This window comes from Chenopodium quinoa, unplaced genomic scaffold (genome assembly GCF_001683475.1).
Source record: "Chenopodium quinoa cultivar QQ74 unplaced genomic scaffold, ASM168347v1, whole genome shotgun sequence".
NCBI lineage: Eukaryota > Viridiplantae > Streptophyta > Magnoliopsida > Caryophyllales > Amaranthaceae > Chenopodium > Chenopodium quinoa.
The window spans coordinates 1,430,047-1,456,752 of NW_018742287.1; the positions used below are offsets into that span (position 1 = coordinate 1,430,047).

The 26,706-nt window shown below is 33.6% G+C and overlaps 2 protein-coding genes across 3 annotated transcripts; both read left to right on the forward strand.

Moving 5' to 3' along the window:
• The first annotated feature begins 634 nt into the window (after nucleotides 1-634).
• LOC110685102 (sugar transport protein 13-like) lies at nucleotides 635-7,992 on the forward strand. Its single transcript, XM_021861566.1, has 5 exons — nucleotides 635-1,050; nucleotides 2,562-2,887; nucleotides 5,392-5,516; nucleotides 6,694-6,985; nucleotides 7,070-7,992. Exons 1-5 carry the CDS (start codon nucleotides 918-920, stop codon nucleotides 7,778-7,780), a joined length of 1,587 nt encoding a protein of 528 aa, XP_021717258.1. The 5' UTR covers nucleotides 635-917; the 3' UTR covers nucleotides 7,781-7,992.
• A 9,992-nt stretch (nucleotides 7,993-17,984) lies between these two features.
• On the forward strand, nucleotides 17,985-22,838 carry LOC110685109 (mavicyanin-like). Of its 2 annotated transcripts, none has more exons than XM_021861578.1 (2): nucleotides 17,985-18,421; nucleotides 22,255-22,838. In XM_021861578.1, the coding sequence occupies exons 1-2, from the start codon at nucleotides 18,220-18,222 to the stop codon at nucleotides 22,545-22,547; spliced, it is 495 nt and encodes a 164-aa protein (XP_021717270.1). In that variant the 5' UTR covers nucleotides 17,985-18,219; the 3' UTR covers nucleotides 22,548-22,838. The 2 variants fall into 2 exon arrangements, with proteins under 2 accessions (XP_021717270.1, XP_021717265.1); XM_021861573.1 differs by having other exon boundaries at nucleotides 18,006-18,421; nucleotides 22,156-22,838.
• The last annotated feature ends 3,868 nt before the right edge of the window (nucleotides 22,839-26,706 follow it).

Here is a 26,706-nt window from a genome sequence, read left to right on the forward strand (position 1 = left end):
TTTAATTACAAAAAAGTTTGAATGTGATCGTCTTTTAGCCATCACGATTCATGAGTCTTATCCATGTTGAGTAATTAATACCTAATAATACAAAGTAACATATTTTCAACATTGAATTAAATATATATCTATTGTAAAAAAAAAAAATAGAATTATATATATATATATATATATATATATATATTTTGAGAACGAATTTTATATTGTTGCCGTAATGAAGGCCATGTTATTAAGAAGTCAACGAGGGGAAATTCACACTTCGTCATCACTAATAAAGTACTATATGCTCAATCTTCTATTCCTTTTCATTTGAATCCAAACCAAAAAGAGATCAAAAACAAAACTTTTGTCCCATTACATATTTTCCCAAAAAGGATTTTTTTTTTTTTTAAACCTTTATATCTCATTAATTTGCATAATTTCTTTCACAAAGTCTAAACTTTGACTACTCCAACAAACAGTAAGTTAAGTTTGACTACTTTGTAAAAAGAGTAAAAAGAGAAGATATATACGACAATACTTAGATATTCATTCAACTTCCAATTTCGTAGGCTAAAATAGCCGCCTATTTGGAAATTTAATAAAAACAAAACAATAAAAATAAAATAATAAAGTAAGTTAGAAATATAAAAGTCTAAGTCAACAATTACACGTGGAAAGATCCTAAACAGCTAGTTTGTACTCAACTCACATTCACATTTTGTAACACAATTAAACCTTTTTATTATCTCATTTTGGATTAATCTTTTATTTTCTCTCTCCTCCCTTTCCTATATAAACACACCCGTTACAACTCTCACTTTACAGTAGACAAAAAGTCACATTACAAAACTCACAAAATATTTCATAAGAGAAAAAACCATAGTTTAGTTTATAAGGAGAGAAAGAAAGTGTTAAAAAAAACATATAGAGGGGCAATGGCTGGCGGAGGGTTTGTGGCGCCGTCGAGCGGGGCTGTTTTCGAGGCGAAGATAACTCCGATTGTCATTATTTCTTGTATCTTGGCTGCCACGGGTGGTCTTATGTTTGGTTACGACGTTGGTATTTCAGGTTTGTTTCTTCCTCGGCTTTGTGTTTTAGTCTTGTACTCTTATTACCATTGTTCATTTGTTCGGATTTAGCTTTCACATTACAAATTATTTTTGTTAATTATGATATAAAGAAAACAGATAATATGTGGTCTGTTGATATATTTTTCCAAACGTTTACGTTTTATGAAGGAATAAGTAAATATTTAATTTCCTTAATTTTTTATATATAATATATAAGAAAGGAAGTAAATATGATATCATAGTTCTTAATAAATTTATGACATGCTACAATTTTATTCTATATTTGGGATCATCATTTATGTTTAAGAATTAATGATTGAATTATATTACTTTCTAATTTTTAAATTTTATTTTATTATTACTTTAAAAACTTTTTGGTTTGTAAGATCTTTTTTTTTTTTTTTTTTTTTTTTTTGTTTTTTGAAATGGACCCTATGTGAATTGTGAAACTTATAAATAGTTGAACTGAATAGATTTTGAAATGGACACTATGTGAATTTTGAAATCCACTATTCTTTGTTAATTAGTTACTTTTTTTTTTTATTAAAGAAATAAGAATAGATATTGACATAATGATAATAATGTCCAAACTAAAAAAAGTGCCCTAAAAAAATTATCATCATGTAAAAGATATTTATTTATTCAATCATATTAGAGAATTGAAAACTAAAGAATCCCTTTTATTTAATTTCTTAGCTTGTAATAATAGAAAAGAAAAATCACATGAAAAGGAGTATTTCCCGCCTAGTAGGGATGACAACCAATAGTATGACAAAAATCCAATTACAGATATACCCTCATAAAGTACGTACAGAATTGTCGGAATTATTATCACATGGCATGACCTAGGGGTATTTTCGGAATAAAACAATCAAACCTGTGAAAAATATCCAACGTAGTTGTCTAGTTAAGATTGCGAGATCAAATAATACGGAATCAGAATCTGAAATATGACTTGTCTTTTGCTCACCTACTACATGGGTATTCAGTCAAATGCAACAAGCTAATTTTACGTCAGAATAGTTTATGATCTTTTTGAAATTGGATTCTTAGTATATCAAGTGTATAGTTATATAGCTGTGTTTTTCACAACTAACATCTACACCAATATTTGCAAAGACGTGCTCTAGTTGTCGATTGATAAATAAATGACGATCTATTGGTTTGTCATATGGTTTACAATTAACTTTCTAGATATATGTACATGTCCTTTTAGCTGTCGTATTATTAGTCATTATTATTCCACTGATAATAACGATAAATTTTTAGAGTGTGTAAAATTAAATTAAATGCAAAATTGTTACTTGTGTTATTTGCCTAACAACTGCATGCACAAGGGCGGATTATGCTAATAGGTGTACCAGATACTCAATACGTGTGATTGACTAATGTTAGGTGATTAGGATTACGTTGATGTAACGATTATTTGGAAAGTTGATTGTAACATTTGGGAACAAAATAATTTGGTATGATTGTATGAATTAAGTAAATAAATTTGTTGAAATGCAGGGGGTGTGACATCAATGAACCCTTTCTTGGAGAAATTCTTTCCAGTTGTGTACCATAAAAAAAATTCACCCTCTGCTAACCAAAGTAACTATTGTCAATATGACAACCAAGGGCTGCAATTATTCACCTCATCTCTATACCTTGCTGCCTTGGTTGCCACTTTTTTCGCGTCGTATACGACCAGGCAGTTGGGGAGGAGGCTAACTATGTTGATTGCCGGGTTTTTCTTCATCGCCGGTGTGGTACTTAATGCTGCTGCTCAAGATCTTGCTATGCTTATTATTGGTAGAATTTTGCTTGGCTGTGGAGTTGGTTTTGCTAATCAGGTACATCTTTTTACTTTTGATGGCAATTTTTTCAACATTTTTCTCCAAAAGTTGTTGGGGGAAAACAATAGTCTTACTTCATGTCAATTTTTAATTTGTGGGCGAAATTTGTTTTGACTTTGGGTGAAATTTTAGATTCTATTGAATAATTTAAGGCTTTACAGACTTTACACTATGGCATCACTTAGTAACTAAGTGAATTATTGCATGTTACTAATATAATATATATTATTATGTTGAATAAATTGAATTTTCAAAACATACATCATTAAAAGACCAAAATATGAATATGACTTTAATTTGAGCAGATTAAACGAGTCCACCTTGGTAGACTTGGGCCTTGTTTGGTTGACATGGGAATTATATTAGGAAATTGCATTTTTTGGGAAGTTATTTCTCTAATGAAATTTCTAGAAATTTTCTAAATTTGTTTGGTTGGTAATGTGGGAATTTAGAAATCCTATGAATTTTGATTGACCTAGGGAAGGCTAGGTAATTTACTTCCCTTGTTTTGTGAGAAGTTGAAATTCCCATGAATTTCCACTTCTCTCATTTTGTTTTTTTGTGTCAACCAAACAACTCCTCAATTTATCAATTTCCATGAATTTTCGCTTTCCCCATTTTATGTTGTCAACCAAACAAGGCCTTGATAGATGGGACAAAAATAATTAACATAAGACTTGCAATAGTCTTTTTCATATATGCTTTTAGATTTTTCTTCTTGCAAAAGAGTCATCAATTGTAGTTAATTTGTATACACTTGTTATTGGCGTGGTTTACACTTGTCTTTAAATGATGTTCGTAATTTAACAAACACCAAATATATATATATATATATATATATATATATATATATATATATATATATATATATATTCAAACTGAGAATACGAGTAATGTTTAGAGATAATCAAGTAATATTCTTTTTTTTTTGTTTTAATTTTTTTTGAAACAAGTAGTATTCTATTACAATAAGCTAATATTTACTTCTATACATGATAAGGTATTTGTTCTCACAAGTTAAAACTAATATGGACGTGCATAGACACGATATAATTGGTCCAAATGTTTATCTTTTAATATTCTGAATTAGCAAGTCATTAGGTAAGATAAGAACTTGATTGCAAGACTTAACTCACTTAAAGCAATTACATAATCAAACACTTATGAAGTGGACCCTTTCATTTTTCACTTAAAACAACCTTTTTTTTTTTTTTCCGACAAATGAAACAACCAAAATTGGGTTTAGTTGTTTTCTTTTAATGGCCCCATATTAAAATATCATTGTTACATAATGGACCGACACCATTAACTCATTAAACATGACTAATGATTTTACATCACAATAAAACCTGGACTGTTGTGCGACTTATCTTGAATATAATAACTTTGATTATGCATAAATATACATGTGATATTGTGATCTACCCTTTTTGCTCAATTTTTATTTTTTTTTCTTATGATAAAATTTAATCTTCTAGAATTAAGGTTTATTTTAATAGCATTTCATGTGAGCTGGACATTATATACCCCTATCCTATCTTTAAAAATAATTTGGTGGGCCAACTCATCCAATTTCTTTGAACTTTCGTCATGCTTTATTAAATTAACTTTATTAAGTTTGTGGACCTTTTTTCTTTATTTTTTGAGATTATTATAACTTTTATAAATACTACTTAAAACTTTTTTCGAGTTTATATGTGAATAATAAATAATTCACAAGTGGGTTGATGGGAGTTAACTTTTTTGAATATTGCTGTGATATTCTCTTTCTTATCCGTTAATTTTATAAAGTATTTTTTGTATTGTTTATCTTGTTTTATGACTTGGAATTCAACTTTTTGTGATTATAATAAGCACCTATGTCATGCTTGTGATCTGCCAATGTACGTAGTAATTACCACAATAAAGAAAATTAAAGTTCTGGATTTATTTTATAATGATAGAAAAGGCTAGAAAAATACAATTCCGACTTTTTATTTTATATGGTCCATCGACCATCGTTACGTAATAAGTAACATCATTTTAATCACTTCTTTTTAATTATCCATTGTTACGTTACAGCGTAACATATATGCTGTAGTAAATTAGTAATATAAAAAGTAGAATGTAATGTTTTATAGTATATGGAGTTGTTATATTTATGATATTTGTTTGCGTTTTAAGTTGTTATCACATATGCGCCCATGTTAAAATTGTATCCTTTTATGTATATGCAAAATTTCATATCAACAACATGCCTATGCTTCCAACTCAAAATTAAAGAAATTAAGATAAATATTCCGTAATATAATTCGGTACGTTGACAGACTAAACATTCGAAACCACATATGTATATTGGATAACATTTTTTTGTTGATTTTGACATAAAAACATACAAATAAGAAATATCTTATCAATATTTACACATCAATGCATTTTATTTTATTTTTGGTACAATCACATTAATGAATTTATATGTGTATTAAATCTAATAAAATTGTTGAAAAATGGATGAACAACAGGCAGTTCCCGTGTTTCTATCAGAGATAGCACCCACCCAAATTCGAGGTGGTCTTAATATTTTATTTCAGCTCAATGTCACCATCGGTATTCTTTTTGCCAACCTCGTTAATTATGGCACCGATAAGTAAGTTCCTTTTTTCCCCTTTTATTTTATTTTATGTTCAACGCTTACTTCAAGATCTATTTTTAGTCACTATAATTGAGTATTCTTTAAGAATAAAAAGGGAATGTACCAATTATATAATAATAACAATAATTATACGAGTACATTGCTAACCAAGCAATTATTTTTCTATCATAGGTTATTTTAATATTTGATTGATTCACATTATTATATGATAATTGAGTAGTAACTGTCTGTGGTAATTATTGTGTTAAAAGAACAATATTATGTGCACACTATTTAATTAAAACGTAAATTTCAAACAAATCTGTACGTTGAATTGAGATGATTAAACAATGTCTTCCTTAGATCGAGGTGATGGGTCGTTGATTATTACAGTATTCAAAACTTGTACAAATTATTAAGTATGAATCAGGGGCTTCAATTATTTATGTCATACAATATGGAAAAGACCGTGTTTTTGTTATTTTCAAATTTTAATTGTATTTTAATTTATGTATCTCTTGATGTATTGGTACGTATTAGTTGGACTTAGCTTACCTAAGTCTTAAAGGGTAAATAACTAACGTGTTAAATGATCAACACTCAATTTTTACTTATTTTATGAAACTTTGTAGATGAAGAGATTATACATAGTTTTCTGTAACTTTTGATTTGGGGTTCTCTATATTTATAAATAAAGAGTATATATTAATTAATGTATGAAATAATTTTTAAAGTCTTACCTTGGTATTTAACACAAAATCAAATTTCGTTTACATAATTGCCCTTGTGTCTACCGTACACCAAAAAATGGATATGATCATAAGAACAGTAGCGTTAAAGCAATCTGGCCCAACTGGCCCAGTTAATAACTGCCAACTTTAGTATGAACTTCCTTATGGCCCATATGCAAATATCTACAAAGGACATGAGCTATAACCTGAAATCTGTAGGACAGAGTAATGACACTTATTAGAAAGTAGTCCCCATTTTTCTCATGCCATATTATATTTTGACATCGAAGTTCAGCAACTGTTCTAATCAACTGATCATGTTATACAACTTGTTATTGTGATACATCTAATATTTAGTTTAATTGTCATTGATTCAATTGTACATTCTAGTGTTTAACTGATATGAACTTAAAAATACTGTGCTAACATGTCTATTTGGTGGATGTGTTATATTATTACAGAATGAAAGGAGGAAGTGGATGGAGGGTGTCACTAGGAATTGCAGGAATTCCAGCCTGCCTACTAACCTTGGGAGCTCTCTTTGTTACGGATACACCTAACAGTCTTATCGAAAGAGGGCGCTTGGAAGAAGGCAAAGCCGTTCTTAGAAAAATTAGAGGCACAGATAACATTGAGCCAGAGTTCAATGAACTCGTTGAGGCTAGTCGTATTGCCAAAGAAGTCAAGCACCCTTTCAGAAATCTCCTTAAGCGCAGAAATCGCCCTCAGCTCGTTATTTCTGTTGCCTTGCAGGTACAACAGTTTTCGCATTTAAGTTTGCTTAACTTGGAGATGTTAATGGTTTGTTTACTAATGTCATATTTCATGGTTGTCCAGATATTTCAACAATTTACTGGAATCAATGCAATCATGTTCTATGCCCCGGTCTTATTCAACACATTAGGATTCGGAGGCAATGCATCTTTGTACTCAGCAGTGATCACTGGAGCTGTTAATGTCCTCTCCACTATCGTCTCTATTTACTCTGTGGACAAATTAGGGAGACGAATCCTTCTCCTTGAGGCCGGAGTCCAGATGTTTTTGTCTCAGGTGATCATAGCCATAATTCTTGGGCTTAAGGTCAAGGATCATTCAAACGATCTAGGCCATGGCTATGCCATTTTCGTAGTGATAATGGTGTGCACTTTTGTCTCCTCCTTCGCGTGGTCATGGGGACCTCTTGGATGGCTAATCCCTTCGGAGACCTTCCCCCTGGAAACCCGATCAGCAGGGCAAAGTGTGACTGTTTGTGTTAACATGCTCTTCACCTTTGTCATCGGACAAGCTTTCTTGTCCATGCTTTGCAAGTTTAAGTTCGGTATTTTCCTCTTCTTCTCTGGGTGGGTCTTGTTGATGTCTCTTTTCGTAGTTTTCTTGCTTCCTGAAACCAAGAACATCCCAATTGAGGAAATGACTGAGAAGGTTTGGAAAAAACATTGGCTTTGGAAAAGATTCATGGATAACGACGAGGACTATGTTGGTGGAATTCAAGTTAACTCGATCAAGCCAGCTAATGGTAAAAGTAATGGAGCTGCTGCTGCACTTTAAAATTTGGTGTATCAATTTCGATGCAATACAACACTCAATATTTGTTAGTAATACAATTATTATACAGTAATTTAGCTGATATGATGAAAGTAAATAGAATGTTGACGATAATCAGGGTATACTTTGGTAGCGAAACTGTGCCCTTCCTACTCTTAATGAGCTAGGATTTTCTATAATGAGTGAACAGGCTTATTTCTTTGATTCTCTACTGATTTTTGCATTGTTATAAACTGTTGATGCAATTCACATTAACTTAATAATGGAAGCATAATAAAACTCTGCCTGTCTTTGTAAAGCTTATGCAAATTTCAAATTGTCAGAAAATTCGAGTCTTTGTAAAGCTTAAGCAGAACACTCAAATACTTGTTTTTCTTTCGATTGTCTAAACTGTCTCTCTTGACTCTTGTTTAGCAATCCATGTTAATGTTTCATTTGTTAGCTTGATTAAAGGCGAGGCTGTATTGCTGTACTAAATTATGAATATGGACCAGGGATTCTTCAAACAACATTGTATATCAGTATATGTATAATCTGTGTTCAGATACCGGGTTATGATATGCAACCTTCTCTACAAGCGCATTCAGTTAGAAATATGCTCAAATGGCTTGCCAACTTGAACATGACCAACGAGTTAGTATATAGATCACAAATGATTTGATTGATTGGCTAAATTAACAAAGCTTGATCTCTTCAGTTTCTTGTCCTTATGAAATCGTCTTTTTTTATGATTAGCTAAAGCTTATTCAGATTCAAAATCTGGCACAAAGTCTGATTTCCTTTAGGGTTATTTTAAACGAAAAGTAGCTTGAAATCTTGCTAATAAGTTGCATAGACTGTTTATATTCATATGCAGCATACTTGATATGTAAGCCAAGACTATTAAATGTTCTTATTACTTTATAAAGCTTAATCTTGTATCAGAAGGCAAAGATACCAGTAGTAATGTGCAACAAATATATACAGAAGAAGAAAAATAAGTTAGATCGCTTAAAATTGTGTTATTGATCCGATTTATATTGTGGTAGCATATCAATAAAGAATGAAGTTTTAATACATTTAAAGGTTCACTGCCCTTTGGCTCAATGGCTCTACAGTTCATAGCCCAAGTTTTAGCCGAGGTGGAAAAGGGAAGGTGGATGACTGGGTGTGCAAGGTCACTTCGAAGCATTTACTACGTATACGATTGTTAATGCTTTGCGTTTAAAGTGGTATGTACAAGTTAGTAGAGCTCATCATAGCTGCATTGAATGTGTAAGGGCTTTGAATGATCCCCAAAACTTATGTACTAAACTGTTTTGTTGTTAGATGTACTTGGCTTTCTTAGCTTCTTTGTGTAAAACTAAAAGAAAACTATCATCTTTTGTTTAACCTATAACTTTATACTAGCTCAAGGATTAAGTCTTAAATATACTTTAATTTGTATATAACTTAAGGAAGGATTCACTCATAAAATGCAAATGCATATTGTCGGGAATTTTTCAACTCATCATTGAATCCTACTGTGGTTCATGCTTTTAGGCATGGCATCGTTCCAAGGAAAAGAAGCTAGAGATAAAAGAGTCGCCAACAAGGTTTAGGAACTTGTAAACCGTTCACGGGTGTGAAGGTTACACCCCATTCACGATCACGGAGATGGCTAACTCCATAGTGGTCTGGAATCATGACTGGATGTTCGGGGACGATGGTACGAATCCAACCTAAAAGAGATTGAACCCGCCCTAAATAGGCCTCTACTCAATTCTTATGATATTCATGTGCGCTTTTCAACATACATACATCAAGTTAATCCTAAACCTGTTTAATCTACGATGGTTGATTATTAATGCACAATCAAATCTATTATTCGTGATCACTGAAATTAAAATCATATTAGCCTAAATCAAATTATTAATTATTTTATTAGGCGTGATTTAATTTCGTACAAATTCCCTTTAAACCTGCAAAGAGGGGAGTGATCAAGCAATAACAATAAATCATGAATAATCAAGCAACATATGATTAATACAACAATCATCATCATAAGAACATCATCAAAACATTGTTAGTAGTAAGATCGCATGATACTAAACACATTAATAACAAATCCTAACATGTCACTATTAATAAAATCAAAGCACTATCCTAAACATAATACTAGAAATTAAAAAACATCCTAAACATGATTTCTACTCCAAAATCAAAAGAATAATAATAAGGGTGATTAAACTACTCATTTTGATGCCTCAACCTTCTTGCTATTAAAACAATACACATGTTGGTAAATTTCAAGAAAGTTAGATCAATAAAGTAAATAAATCAAATATGAATTAAAATAGAGATTTTGGACCAAACCCTCAGAACTATCAACTTTTCACGTCGAGGTCAAAGGCAACATCGAGTATGGTTTGAAATATTCGAATCTCGCGAAGGAGGTATTGTTTAGATGTATCAAGGATGTGTTTAGGCTAAGAAAATGGATGATTGATAAGGATTGATGATGATTGGAGTTAGGTGGTTATAGCTTTTGATTGATGGTTCTAGCTGATTTCAAAACGGGAAAAAACGACCTCTATTTATAAGGAAAAAGAGGCTCTGGACGATCAGAAAAGATCACAGTTTCAATCGGAATAGAATAGCTCGTACCGTGGGGCGACAGGAGTATCCCGGCGCGATGGTGTCCATCGCGGCGCGATAGGACTAATGCGGCGCGTTGGTCTTGTCGTCCTGCGACGATTTTCTAAAGATAAACAGTCGTACGGAGTTTGACTTCCAATTGAATTGGGTTAACGAAATACATCTGTACGTCTTTTAATTTGGACAGGATAAAGACTATCAAAAGAGAAGTTTTATTCGACTTTGAACTCTTTTGATCTTTATCTTTTCGAAAAGGATAAATTTGAACCTTCTAGAGGATTGTAGAAGCTCCTAAAGAATCCTAATGGGTTTGAGATTAGAAATGATCATTAGGTCGTACTTTTGTAGGTAAGGTGGACCTAGGTCCGATTTGGGCTCGGTTTAGTATTTTGGCCATACCTTATTCATTTTAAGTCGGATTTGAGCTTATAATATATCGTTGGAAAGCTCTTTTTAAGCCCCATCCAACAAAACAAAAATTGGACTGAGATTATGGACCAAAATAATCTGGTTTGGACGTTTTTATAAGTTGGACACGAAATGAATGATGTTAAAAGACACGAAATGATTTATTTTGGGTTTAAAGGCACAAAATGAATGGTATTGCATTAAAACATTTTAGAAAAGGTTCGGGACATGGTCAAGGCTTAAGGGAACTTCACAAGACTCTTCAACTCTTTACCGAACTCGTTAATCAAAGACGTGAAAAGTACTCATCACCGGGTTTGGTTTTTGGGGAGACACAATCAGGTATCTACACATATGAAATGATACAGAAGCTTGCTCATTATTGAACATTTGACACACTTGCCTTTTTTTTTTTTTTTTGACATTATATAAAATAAAATGTTAACAAAAATTGTTGGATTTATCCTAAATAAGTTGTGGTTTGGTTTATGCCAATAGATTGAGTCAAGCGCAAGTTGTGAGACTACTTATGTTATTCTCAATGATCGAATGATACATGTCATTTCTTGATACTTTTATTTCCTACAAAAATCCTTCTCTCTCTCTCTCTCTATCTCTCTTTTTTTTTTTTTTAGCCAATACTATCAATGACTTACTATATGATGAATCATATTTATATAGGATTATAAGACACGTTTATGCTAGTTTTGTCACTTTTGCATAAATTATTTGTTTTGTGCTCTATTACGCTTCTTTTGTGTTTTCTTAATGTTTCAAGTGATTTCATAATCAAGTGGATGCTTTCAAATAGTGTTTAAAGTTGATTCGGATGATATTAGGATGAAGAGTCTTTGAAGTCATTGAATGAAGGATATGTGTTTGTGGAAGCTTAGGTCGTGATTTATAAGCATACGAAATGAAAATAGCTTCTACGAGAGTCGCTATGCACCTTTCGGAGATGAATTTGAGTTAGAAACGGAGAAAAACGATGGTTTACAAAGAGTCAAAACAAACCTTTGCTCACTCTTTTGATCATAACTTGAGTTATAAAGATCGGATTAAAGCGATTCAAATTGCGTTGGAAACTAGACTCAAAGTGCTTTACAACAATAGGTCACACGCCCCTATACACTTTCTAGAACTCAACATAAAGTCCATGAAAGTAGACCCTACGAACCAGCGGATGACAAGCGCCCGTAACTCGACGAGCAGACCATCGAGGAGCCACTAGTCAGCCCGCTGGCCAGCCAGCGGGCACTGGTTCGAGCGTGTGCAGCAGCAAGCATGTCCTTGTGTTCCCACCATTGTGAGCACTCATCGACTACGCTTCCACATGTCGCCTTTAGTCGACCAATCATAAAATGATGTACTTATGTAATTGCTATTTTTCTTATTTTATTTTATTTTATTATCTTTATATTAGTTTTAGGATAATATAAATACTCAAGGGATTATTATTTTCCCTTATGCCTTTTATGCCATTTATACCTTTTATTATTTTTACATTCGTTTTCTTAGTCCTAGTTTCTCAAGGGCAACTCCATGGATTTTCCATGGATTGTTCTTGAGTCTATTGATTTTATTCATTAAGATATTTTATTTCTCTCTTTTAATTATGCTTTCATTATCAAATTTATTTTTTAATTATTTATTTTATGCTTGAGTAGTATATTTCTAGGGTTTGGGAATCCATATTTATGTTATATGAATCTTTATTGATATTATTAATATATTGATTGTTGATTTCTCTAATTGATAGTGTTCTGATCAATTGTTTGATTAATTCATGTTAATAAGAGTTCGAATTGAAAGATCTTACCTTTAGAGGCTTACATACAATTAGCAATTCTAATTATGTTAGTGACCGAACTACATATATTGAATTGAGAGCGTTAAGACCTGATCATAGGCTTAGCAATTGTTCTAGATAATTGATTGATTGAATTATTATTGATATTTGATAAGTTTAGAACTATAAACATGGTGAATCATAACCCTAGGTCTTTTTATTAATTGTTTTACTCCTATTTTAATTTAGATTACTTTTCTATCCCAACTCGTGACCAATAGTTTAGTTTCTCCATACCTTGAAAGCTAGATTGAATAGCCATCTCTCTGCGGATTCGACCCTACTTACCCTACTACATTGTTAGTTGGTTTTGTTAGGAATTTAACCTACTACATTGTTACTTGGTTTTGTTAGGAATTTATTTTTGACAGGTGTACGACAACCTATTACTATATAATACACACAAAATATTCACTAAATCTTATAATTGTAATAACATTTTTTATTCACATATTCTTCATTTATGCAATAAAATATTTTCCAATAAAATATATTTTCCAAATCTATTACTTAATATCTTATAAATATTAACTTTGTATGTCATATCATTTTTTTTAAATAAAGATTGATTTATAAATAAAAAGTCATACGACATCTACAAAGAGATTTAAATCTAATAAATACATGACAATAAAATCAAATAAATATATCCTTTCAACAGAGCTACGATCATTGTTGCAAATTGTACATTCTTCATACACTCTTTCATATCACTGTGATTTACAGCCTTTTTCGACCGGCGGTCTATCGATCTGTTGTAGTCGTGAAGAAAATTTTTGTCTGATTCATATGATTATAATCAAAGGATTAACCTCTCTTTCGATCCCGCATAAATCTTTACCCATGAAACAACTTGTACCATACTAAACTAAAAAAAAAAAAAAAAAAAAAAAAAAGCTGAAACAAAGCCACCATAGGAGCACTTACTACACTCAAACCCACTATAGGGGTACTTACAACCTTCAAAGAGTGTAGTTTTATTGAAATCAATAACAAAAACATTCATATGATTATAATCAAAGGATTAACCTCTCTTTCGATCCCGCATAAATCTTTACCCATGAAACAACTTGTATCATACTAAACTCAAAAAACAAAAACAAAGCTGAAACAAAGCCACCATAGGGGCACTTACTACACTCAAACTAACCCACTATAGGGGTACTTACAACCTTCAAAGTGTGTAGTTTTATTGAAATCAATAACAAAAACATATAAAAACTAGTGAAAGGGACGAAAATAGCCAAATCTCCGGAGAAATTTGGCTATCTCCGGCCTATAAAACACTTATTTTGAAGAACCCTAACGAGAAAAAATAGAGAGGAGCGAGATGGGTACTATTTCGTATGTCATATCATTTAATAGCACAATATATCATATATTATTCTTTCAAATTATTAATATCTTTTAAATAAGATAATTTTGTAAATTGTAATAGTAGTAAAAAAAATGATGAATCTATTAAATGATACATTAGTACTATACAATATTATTATTATTATTATTATTATTATTATTATTATTATTATTGTTATTATTATTATTATTATTATTATTAGGATAATAATAATAATAATAATAATAATACATAACATTATTATTACTATTATTAATTATAATTATAATATAATAATAACAATAACAACAACAACAACAACAACAATAATAATAATAATAATAATAATAATAATAATAATAATAATAATACTACTACTACTACTACTACTACTACTACTTCTTCTTCTTCTTCCCCCGTTAAATATTATTTTTAACAAAGGGGAGTTTCACGGACAACAATTAATCCAAGCTACCAACCCACGACTAAACACCCACCATCACCACCACGACCTGCCAAAACAACCACCCACACCGCTTTCACCACAACCTACCTACCCAACCCAGTCAGTTCGAACCACCAACACCCCAACATAACCCCCATCCCCATGAAACCCACCAACGAAAATCCACCAGCCCCACAAAACCCAACCACCCTCGAAAACCTACTAAACGAACACGAACCCCACCACCCCACGAAACCTACTCCCGCGAAACCCACAATCCCCACAAAACCAAACCCAGACCCATAAACCCACGCCACCTAGAGTCACCACTCACGAAATCAAACCCATACCAACAAAAACTAGGCCCAAACCTAGCCTTTAATTTTAAAAAAAGATTTAAATAACAATGATTTAAATGGGATTCAATTGAAAGTTTTGAATACCATCCAAATTAAAATGACTTCAACTCATAAAGGAAGTTAAATTGTCACTTACTCCTTCTGTCTCTTTATTTTGCCCTATTGCCATTTCAGGGTCAAATTTTGAAAATTTTGACCATAGATTACCGTTAATGTATAAAAGATAATATAATCATGAGTGGTCTTGTTAGATTCGTCTCATTGTATATTTTATTAATATCACGTTTTTATAATTTTTACGTGTATGGAAATAAAGATATAGACATCTTAATACGCATTTTGGAGATCGTGCACAGTCAAATGGGGAAAAAAAATAGGGATAGAGGGAGTACATCTTTTCCATTCTCTATAAATAAAAATACAAAAGATAATGAATCAAGGTTTTTTTTTTTTTTTTTTTTTTTTAACAAAGGAAATGAATCAAGTGACATTAGAGATTATTTGTATTAATTTTTAAAGTATTTGTACTATTTAACAAAAATGAAAGTAAGAGCAACTACAATGGTTGTCTAATTCTTTTACGTAGTAAAAGCTTGTCATGCCATATCATCTTCTCAAGCTACAATAATTCTAGCTATTTGTTGCTCCAATGGTTAACCTAGTTGTAAATTACTAATAATTTTTATCTAATAAATATTTACCAAGCTAATTAGCTCTACAAAGCTGCACCACAAATAAAAAAAACCCTAGCCGTAGCCGTCTCCTCTCTATTTTTTCTCTCTAGGGTTCTTGAGAAAAAGTGTTTCATAGGCCGAAAATAGTCAAATTTCTTCGGAAATTTGGCTTTTCCGATCCTTTCCTTTTAGTTCTTTGTGTTTTAGTTATTGAGTTCAATAAATCTACACTCTTTTTGAAAGTAGTAAGTACTCCTAAAGTGGGTTTGAGTTTTGAAAGTGCCCCTATGGTGGGCTTTGTTATAGTTTTGTTTATGTTTTTGTTTTTTGAGTTTAGTATGGTACAAGTTGTTTTATTGGTAAAGATTTGTGCGGGATCGAAAAAGAGGTTAATCCGTCGATTACAATAAGATGAATTAGACGAAAATTTTCTTCACGACTACAACAGATCAATAGACCCTCTCGTCAAAAAAGACTGTAAATTAAAGCGATATAAAATAGGGTATGAAGAATAATGTACGATTTGCAACAACGATCGTAGCTCTGCAGAAAGGAAGCTTTTATTTGATTCAATTGTCATGTATTTATTAAATTTTAATCTCTTTGTAGATGTCGTATGACTTTTTATTTATGAATAAATCTTAGCTTTATTTAAAAAAAAAAAAAAAAAAAAAAAAAAAAAAAAGCTCTACAAAGCTAATCAACAAGATGTGTAACAATGGTATAGTTACTAGCTTAAAATTTTTAATATTTGCAAGCTAGTCCATTTTCCTTAGCATTGGAGTTGCTCTAATAAATAATATATACTTCCTTCGGTTTTTTTTTTTTTAATTGCAACAGTTTGACTTTTACACTATTCACATATCTCACTTTGACTAGGTTGGTGATTTATAGGTTATGAAAAATATAGTCATGTGGGATCTTGTTATACTCGTCTCGATTTATACTTTCATAATATCCAATTTTTATGATTTTTACACTTTGGTAATTAAACATATTAACGATTGAAATAGTGCATTGGTAAGCGTGAAAAAAAGAAGTGTTGGAAGTATTAAAAAACAGATGAAATATGCAATATGCATTTTGATTTAGAACTTAAGAAGCAAATAATGAGAATAGACTAGTTAGTTGTTGGAGCCCTCTTAACTTCAGCAATTGTACTAGCCAATGATTTTTTTGGTACAGTAATTCAAGCAGAAAATTATGCAAGAAACCACATGTAAAATATTAATTTTATAAGGAAAATATTGGTTTTTCACAAAATTTTTTATTGGTTGCTGGCCGCACGGTGCGGCCAGGGTTACTCGATCGGTCAGGGGTTGTGTGGCCGGGGTTACTCGGTCAGAGGTTACTCCGACGGTCAAGGCCTCGGGGTTAACCGGTCAGGATTTACTCTGTCAAGGGTAGGGGTGACAATTCAGGTCAGCAGGTCAGGTTTGGGTTAGATTGTGGGTCGATTTTGGATTATGCTTAGAATCTATCAAAAATTGTGTAGCACTTAATATTATTTCGAAATATGAAATTTGGGTCAAATTGGGTCAAATTTGGGTTGTTCGGGTTTGGTTCTGGTCGGGTTCGGGTTTCTCTCAATAACTTCGGGTTTTATTATCGGGTCGGATCAGAAATTGCCAGACCTATTCAAGGGTTACTCGGTCAATCAGATGTTACCGGGTCAATATTTTGGTGTTTATGAGCTTGGCGCACAATATATTAAAAAAAAAAACGTTAATGAGACACAAAACACCACTTTTATAATACAAAATGGTCGATTTTGATCCTCATTTTGTTACCATTTTGTCGGCCTAAGGAAAAGCAATAATGATTATTACCTTTGTGGGCAATATAGAATCGTGTGGAATGCCTTTGAGGGGTTCAATTTTAAAATAAAAGCTATATTAAGGTTAGCATTAAAAAATGACGTGTTATTTTAATTAGAATATTTCATTTATTACGAATTATAAATTTCTTTAATTCTCATTAAATATATTTTATGATTTTTGTTACACCGTCCTTAAAAGAAGTTTCCGTATTTCATTTATAGGCGCTTTTAAATATTGTTCCCATTTTATATTTTTCTATTTCAGACACTACGAAAATACTAAAGTACCCTCAATTTTTTGTTTTTATTCACTCAACTACCTAAAATACCCTTATATTTTTCCTAAATTTTCACCCATATTTCTTGTACTTAATCTCTTTTTATGTACTTCAGCTTCCCATAATTGCTGTGTTTTTTGCCAAACGAAAACTTTATTATGTTTACAAATAATAATATTCATATATTCCTTAAATGTTTTTTTTCTAAAAACCTTCCAATTTTTTTTTTGAGGAAAAAAAAAAATCCTTCTAATTGCTTAAAATGATAAAATTTTCCACTCAACTCATATAAAGTCAATCTCTCCAATCTCCACTAACTCTTTTTCTCACACTTAACTTTCATTCATCCAACCCTATTAAACTCTTTAATATTGGTGTTCAAACCTAAAGGGAGCATTTAACAAGATAATAAAACATGTGTAGTTGTCAAGTTAAAAATTAGGCATAAAATAACGACCTCAAACTTTACTTTGTCAAACTTGTAAGTCACTTTTTCTGTTGTAGTCTCCTGCTGTCATACATACACACTGTCCCCACTCAAACTACTGTCATACTTTGATACTATATATATACACATACAACCACGCTCACTCAATTACAACTAACCAAAATCAAAGAAACTCCTACAAATTTAGTAATTTGGCACCACCAAACAGCAATGGAGTGCAAGGCGGTGAAGACAATCAATGCATATAATTTGGCCGCCGTAGTAGCCGCCGTGTTGCAGCTGGTACTGCTTCCGGTTACGGCGAATGCGGCGGTGTATAAGGTTGGGGACTCAGCTGGTTGGACCACCATTGGTAACATCGATTACAAGAAGTGGGCCGCTACCAAAGAGTTCCATCTCTCTGATGTTATTGGTACTCCTTCTATTCTGTCAATTTTTTTGAATTTCATTTGCATGTCATTTAATTTTGGGAATTGGTTGAAAGTTGTCTTAATTACCTGTGTTTATTACTTCAGTATGATTTCTAATTGGAGTTTGCATGATTTTTTTTAGTCGTAATTCTCTTGTCATTATACATTTTTTGATGCTTGGAGGTGATTGTCATAAGAAATATTTAAAACAGAAGAACTTTTAGAATCGAAAGAGTATTGTTTGTCGTATTTGATGAAAGGTAGTGCAGAGTTGAGTCATTTTTGTTGGATTTTTGCGCTGTGAAAGTGTGAATAGCGGCGTTTAATTATAGGATAATGACAAAACCCTGTAATAATTTGGGGCTGTTTTTTTTTTTTTTTTTTTTTAATAATTATTTTTTAATTTTTTTGAATATATAAGCATGCTTTTTCTACTAATCTTTGAAATTAAGCACTCGCAAGTAGGGATGTTAATTCGGGTAAATAGTTTGGGTTTGGGTTGAGTTTATCAGTTTCGGGTTATAACGGGTTGGTTTATAACAGGTTGAAATGATTAGTGGATCAGTTTGGATCGATTTTGAAAATCATTGGGTCAGTTAGGTTTGTTTATTTTTTAATTTTTTTGAATATATAAGCATGCCTTTTCTACTAATCTTTGAAATTAAGCACTCGCAAGTAGGGATGTTAATTCGGGTAAACAGTTTGGGTTTGGGTTGAGTTTATCAATTTCGGGTTATAACGGGTTGGTTTATAACAGGTTGAAATGATTAGTGGATCAGTTTGGATCGATTTTGAAAATCATCGGGTCAGTTAGGTTTTTTTTTTATTGCGGTTTCTATTCGGGTCGGGTCCTAATCGGGTCGGGTTGTAGTTGGTTCGGGTCATAATCAGTTTGGGTTGAACCGGGTCAGTTCGAAAACGGGTTTATCAATGGGTTTTGGTTCAAAATAGTTCGGGTTCTAATTGGGTCGGGTTGTAATTGGTTCAGGTCATAATCAATTTGGATTAAACCGGGTCGATTTGAAAATGGGTTTGATTCAAAATAGATCGGGTGAAATCGGGGTTTCAGCCATTATCGGTTCAGGTCATAATCGGTTTGGATTGAACTTGGTTGGTTTGAAAACGGGTTTACCCAATTTAAAGCGGGTTTTAGTCCAAATCATATTGGGGTAAATCGAGTCGGATCATAATCGAGTCGAGTTAGTCAAATAATGGGTAGGAACAGGTCATGTTATAATCAAGTTAAGTCATAAATAAGTTGGGTTTATTGAGTAGTGGGTTGAAACGGATCAGACCATAAATATATTGGGTTACGGGTAGTAAACGACTCAGTCATAACGGGTTACCGGTCGTAAACGGTTTGATATCAACGGGTTACGGGTCGTAAACAGTTCGGTCTCAACGGGTTACGGGTCGTAAATAATTCGGTCTCAACGGGTTACGGGTTGGAAACAGTTTGGTCATAACAGGTTACGGGTTATAAATGGTTCGGTCCCAATGGGTTACGGGTTGGACCGTTTAAGTTTTATCGGATTTTTGTCGGGTTTATACGGTTTTCGGTTTAAAATGGGTCGGGTTACTATCGGGTTCAGACGTAATCGGTTTGGGTTGTTTTCAGTTTCAGGTTGTAACGGTTTGGCTTGATAACTGGTCAGGGGTTAGTAACGGTTCACACAAATTCGGTTCAGTTCAGTTTCTGGCAGGAAAAATTGGGTCGGGTTGGTTTCGTTTCCAAAAAACGGGTTTTTAACGGTTCAGTTCCTTTTCGAATCAGTTCGAAATAGTCGGGTTTAACGGTTCGGGTTAGAAACTAACAGCTCTACTCGCACGTACTCTTTCACCAGATCGTTCTGTTAAAGGTACCTCCGTACCAGCATTCAGCTTGCATTATGCTATCCTTCGCTAAAATAAATAATTTCATAGATAGTTAATATGAATTAGTAATATGACAATTAACTTGGAAGGAGGAGTTCTAAATTGTTTGAAATAAAACCTAACATATTTCAATTATATCTATTGTCGAAAAACAAAATGTTGAAATATATTGTGAAATAAATTATGTTCCTCTTAAATTTCGCTAATTTTGTTTGAAATAAGATGTCACAATATGTTGTCACACGGTGTAGCCAGCCACATATGAAAGTTTGTGATGTTGAAAAGGATTAATGTACCAATACTCAACTTGTACCTATTCTTCGTTCACATGAAATTGATAATGTAAGTTGAACTAGTAAGACAATAATTAATTCCGGATCAAAGGATTGTGTCCATGTATTCGTAACCTAAAGCGCTTTGATGGTCCTTTTAGATTTGGCTCATTCTGTTTGAAAATGTTGGATGGATGACATTGACAAGTGATGTTCATGAAACAATAAGCAAGACAACATAGGCAATCTTATGGATTAGTGGGGTAGTGGGGATGTTGCTTTCTGGAAATGATGATGTTGGTGGAAAATATCAATAATGTTATTTTCAATCTTATTATACGCATGCTATAATAATTAATGGGCCATTAAGGTAGATGTTTTTATACCAGAAATGACATGAACATTATACCATAGTTCATTTTGAACCCCAAAAGAGCTAAAAGCGCAGAATAAAAATGTAATTATATTCGTTCTAAAGCAAATGTAATCATTTACGTATTTCTTTTTTATAAAATATACCATGATCAGAATGTGAACCGTATTTCATAATTGTTGTCATTGCACGCCCTCCAGGCCTCCAACTGTATAGTAGTTTTCTTTTATCCAACTTGAGTAACCCACCTTGAGCTTTTAGTTTTTTTATCCAACATGTGATCGAAACATTGTTTGTAGGATGATTAGAATGGAATACAGAAAATATTATAATGTTGGATTTTTAATTAATGGTGTTTTGATTAAAATCAGACTTGATTTCTAGAAACCATACATTGTGGTCATTCGTACATTATGTTTTAATATGATTATTAAATCATTATTGTTTCATTTGATCCAGCAATAATCATCATGGTGCATTATAAAATTGGCTGACTAGTAACTAGCAGCAGTTGTACTTTACTGAGGCCTGAGGGGGAAGAGAAAGTTAGGGAAGTTAGGAGTATAAAATTTTGCACCCAAGCGCTAGTATAGCACAAAATTAAGGACAATTTCGAATGAATTTCTATTTTTTTGTAGTCTACATTCTCTGAATGTAATCATATGTATCGAGTTTTAACCTACCTTCATTTAGCAGTAAATTCTGTGGATTTATTTCTTCTTGAACCATTCTAGCCTTATCCATTTCCTTGGCTTGCTCTCTTGCAATGATGTCGTTAAGTCAAGGCTCAACATAAGCAGCTTGCTGTACTCGTTCCTTCATAATGTATGAGCTTGATTCATAGTGCCTTGTAAACACATTTCTCTTTTTTATTTTTTCTTCACATGTTGTATGTTGTTTCAAAAGTAGAAACCTGGTAGCTCATGTGAAAGTTTATGGACTCAAACTTAGTGGTAGTGGTTGGAGGAGCTGCCTGAATCAGTCTTATGCCAAGAAAACAATTAAAAAACTAAACAGTACTTGCATTGTACTCTACCAGATTATTTGACTTAAATTATGATGTTACTCCGTATATTATAGCTGTACGTGTATGCTTTGATACTGGCTAGCTCATAGTATAAGGTTCACGGTAAAATATTAAATCCTCTTTCCAATTGTTGTGAAAGTTGGCCTGTTCTTTCCATTCAACGACTCTCCTCTTTGTTTGCAATGGCAGTTTTTCAGTACAATCCTCAATTTCACAATGTTATGCAAGTGTCTCATGCTGCATACAGGGCATGTAATGCATCGTCCCCTATTGCAACTCACACTACAGGAAATGACACAGTCACTATCACCAAGCGCGGCCACTACTTCTTCCTTTGTGGGGTCCCTGGTCATTGTCAGTCTGGGCAGAAAGTTGACATCCATGTACTCCGCAGCACCACTACTTCTTCCATGGCTCCATCTCCTGCAGTCTCAGTTGCTTCATCCCCTGCAAGCCCTGTTGCCAGTGCCGTCTCTCCTGGTCCTTCAAGTGCAGCTGCAGCTGTGACATTGTCAGGTTTACTAAAAGGCCTTGTTAGTATAACTGCAGCTGCAATGCTAGCATTTTTGCTTGGTTCCTAGTGTTTGATGTAGCAATTAGCAACAAGCACCGATAATTGTTGAACCTACTGTTTAGACAATGGGTTTTTTCTAATGTTAGTAATGGAACAAAAATGTCCTGAAAGACAAATTGTATGAGTGTTTGGTGGATACAAGTCCTTCCAGTAAATGTTAACCCTGTGTTTTTCCAAAATCTGGATGACCACGTCCTCGTATTATCATAGTCGTACATACAAATGTGATGCATGTGTTTCTCAGAGTTATATTCTTGGTGGTAAACCTCAAATAAAGCTAAAAAAAATTTACTTGTAAGATTTTGCATTAAAACCTAGAGTCGCCGCAGTTGAGTAGTCATATCATTACTTGTTTGACCTAAGTTTTACAAAGTTTTCGAGTATTTTAATCCTTTACATGGTGTACCATCTACAAGGTTCAAAGAAAACGAGTTCTTAAGGCGCATATCACCACGGCTAATTGTAGTTTATCTTCTGTAATACGTTTTAGTTTGTTTGTTTAAGCTCATGTAAAAAAAAAAATATTAAAAAAATAAAAAAATAAAAAAATAAAAAATAAAAAAATAAAAAACAGACTTGAGCTCTATTGAGCTTAGTAGTTTTGCGTTTCATATTTGTTTGCTTAGATTTTGGCTCCTTTGAGCTTGGCTCAAACAGCTTGTTTAATTACAATGGGTTAAAGTTCAATCAAAAGCTTAAATGTGAATGAGACCAAATTGAGCTATATTAATCAACAATTTTTGCAACTTTTTAACTCCAATCCATTTTTAAATTGATTGAACTAAACTAACTCAATGGTATTCATCAAGTCATTGAGATGCCTAAATGCCAAGATGTAATGGGATTAGAAGTAATGTCTTACCACAAGACTGGACGTTGAACCTGCTAATTGTAAGGATTAAAAATAAATAAATAAATCTAATATATATTATATATTATATTATATAAATAAAGTAGGCATTTTTCAAGAGCATTCGGAGCTCCACATAAGTAATCTAATTATTTCGACCAATGATAAAAGAGATTTATATTTTATTTTTGAATTAAATAATTTTATTGCCACCTAGGTAAAAGTAACGAATTAGATTTGATATATCTAAAATTTTAGTGCCACGTAGATTAAAAACCAAGAATAAAATTATTTTATAAATTAATGGTAAAAAAAATGTAGGAAAAGAGAAATTTATTAAATCATTACTACAAGTATAACAAATCCAAAAAAAAATATATATATAAAAAGATAAATCTCAAAAAGATATTAATTAATTAAAATCATATCAGAAATAATACTCCCTCCGTTAAATATTATCTGCAACTAAGTACAGTTTACGGTTGCCAATGCAAATTTTAAAGGGCAAAGATTAGAGAAAGTTAAGTAACTTGTGGCATGTAATTAAGGTGGAGAGAGAATGTAATCAAGTGGCAAAGATCAGCCAACACCGCCTTCATTAACACCACCGCCACCTTCACCAACACCACTACCAACCCCACGAAACCACTACCACCACCAGCCCTAACCACCTCCAACCCAGACCACCCCACCACCTAGACCCACCTCCAACCCAGACCACCCCACCACCCAGACCCACCTCTAACCCAGACCACCCCACCACCCAGACCCACCTCCAACCCAGACCACCCAACCACCCAAACCCACCTCTAACCCAGACCACCCCACCACCTAGACCCACCTCTAACCCAGACCACCCCACCACCCACGCCACCAAGACCCACCTCTAACCCAGACCATCCCACCACACACGCCACCAAGACCCAACCCTAACTCAGACCACCCCCACGAAACCACCACCACTACGACCCCCACGAAACCACCACCACTACCACCCCCACGAAAATCGAAATCTTGACAATAAAAACCCAGAAAATTCGAAATCAAAACCCAGAAATTCGAAATCAAAACCTTGAAAATCAAAAACCCAGAAAATTGAAATCAAAACCCATAATATTGAAATCAAAACTCAGAAAATCGACGAAGAGGAAAGAGGAAGACGAAATCAAAACTCAGAAAATGAAATCAAAACTCAGAAAACCCAGATCTGTTGTTTAAAGTCCCGATTTGGAGAGTGAAGGACGAAGAGGAGAGAGGAAGACGAAGAGGATGATGAATTAGAGAAGATGAAGGACGAAGAGGAGAGAGGAAGACGAAGAGGATGATGAGGAGAGAGGAACTGGAGAAGATGAAGGACGAAGAGGAAAGAGGAATTGTTATGAAGGATGAATAGGAGAAGATGAAGAGACGAAGAGGATGATGGATGGATGAACATGAAGGTTGTTGGTGGTTGGGATTGGGAGTGAATGGAGGGATTAGTTAAATTAGGGAAATCTGATTAGTTTTAGGTTAATGTGGTTAAATTAAGTTAAGGGCAAAATTAAGAAAATCAGAATTCTTAAGTAAGGGTAAAAATGTCATTTTAAGGGTTTTTGTTTACTAAAAATGGAAAGAAAACCGATAGTTGCACATAACTCTAATCTAACAAAAATGGCAAAATTTGCAGATAATTTTTAACGGAGGGAGTATTAGATTTAAATGATAAACGACTACAATAAAGTTTGATACCTATCATTATAAGATAAATTTTGATAGTTTTTATGATAATAAAGTAAAATTTATTCCTTAATTATAATTAAATTAAAATTTGTGATACGTACCAGTATAAATTGACACATCATATGACACCAACAAAACTTAGTGTCAAAATACAAAACCAAATGTTAGCTTAATTTTGTGTTAGTAATTTTGTGTCAGTTTTAGGTCATCAATGGCTGGGTAATTCTTAGCTTAGTTTTTAAATTCATGTTTAAATTTGTAATTGTAACTATTGCTTAAATTGTGTTTATTTTGGATACTTAACAATTATATATTTATGTTTTGTTTACTGAATTTTGTATATGCAGATCTAATTTAATTAAAGAATTAAATTCGAGCAAAAATGATTGAAAAATCAAAATACGAGTTTCTCGCCTGTTTGACATACTTACCTTTTGCAAACAAGATAGCTTAATAAGTTTGGATATGGTCCTTGATTAGGGGATTTTTATCCACCAATCAGCATCCGACACGTGGACCAGCCAGGTTTCGCCACGTGTCCTTCACGTAGGCCAATAGGAGCCTGCCACGTGTCATCAAGAGATTCGTCCTCCTTGGACTAATTGCGACGCGACACGTGTCCATTCATGCCATATGGGTAAATCAGCCGACAAGGCCCAATCTTTGTGGGAAGCCTAGTCAGCCTTAGGTTTAACCTAAACCTAGCACTGGCACGCATCCCAAGGCATATAAATATGCCCATTAATCCTCATTAAGGGGGATGACACACATTTAACACTCTCACCTAGAGAGACCAAATTACTTTTATTTCCGCATTAATTACTCCTTAATCAAGTACTAACTTGACCGTCGGAGGCGGATCTCCAATCATCCGGAGCATCCGTTTGTTTTGCAGGTACAGGCGTCCGGTTCCAGTCTTGGAATTGTAACTCTCCCGTAGGACACAAAAAACCCCGAAACATTTTGGCACCGTCTGTGGGGAGAGTACTTCTGAGATGGCATCCACGTCTGTACCGACTCCTGAAGAGAGGCGTCCCCTGGACGACCCTCAAGTTCAGTCGGACCACGACACTGAAGAAGAGTTGGAAGTTGAAGCCCATACAGCTTCAGACGGGACCCTAAGGGCCCGGCGCACCCGTCATACCGAAAGGAGAGAACGGGAAGATATTCAAACTGGACTCAGTAATCCAGTCGGCGCACCGCCTGTTCAGCAGCAGCCGGCTGATGGGTCTGCTCCCATTACAAGAAACGAACTCATGACCTTCATGAGGGGCTTCAAGGGAGAGATTCAAGAGTTGCTCAACAAGAAGCCGCCTGCTCTGGCCAAGGAGCAGTCGGCTAAGAAACCTTCCTCTTCCGGGAGGAGGAAGCCTGTTCAGGGGCGAGAGGCGACCCCTCATCCTAATTCTAGGAAGTGGGAGCCGCCTGTCCTTGATTTCACAAAGTACCGCTTTCCTACCCCAGGAAAGAGGAAACCTGTTCGTCATATTCAGGCGGACGGTTCGAAGAAAACATACACAGATGCTCGGCTATTGCTAGAGCAGAAAAAGAATGACCGATTGTCAGAGTCGGCCTCTACTTCAGACTTCTAAGACAG

Excerpts from the sequence above, each read along its gene's own strand:
- LOC110685102 (XM_021861566.1), top strand. The coding sequence starts at position 918 with ATGGCTGGCGGAGGGTTTGTGGCGCCGTCGAGCGGGGCTGTTTTCGAG. Across the intron at positions 2,888-5,391 it reads GAGTTGGTTTTGCTAATCAG|GCAGTTCCCGTGTTTCTATC; the intron begins GTACATCTTTTT and ends GATGAACAACAG. Across the intron at positions 5,517-6,693 it reads GTTAATTATGGCACCGATAA|AATGAAAGGAGGAAGTGGAT; the intron begins GTAAGTTCCTTT and ends ATATTATTACAG.
- LOC110685109 (XM_021861573.1), top strand. The coding sequence starts at position 18,220 with ATGGAGTGCAAGGCGGTGAAGACAATCAATGCATATAATTTGGCCGCC. Across the intron at positions 18,422-22,155 it reads CCATCTCTCTGATGTTATTG|TTTTTCAGTACAATCCTCAA; the intron begins GTACTCCTTCTA and ends TTGCAATGGCAG.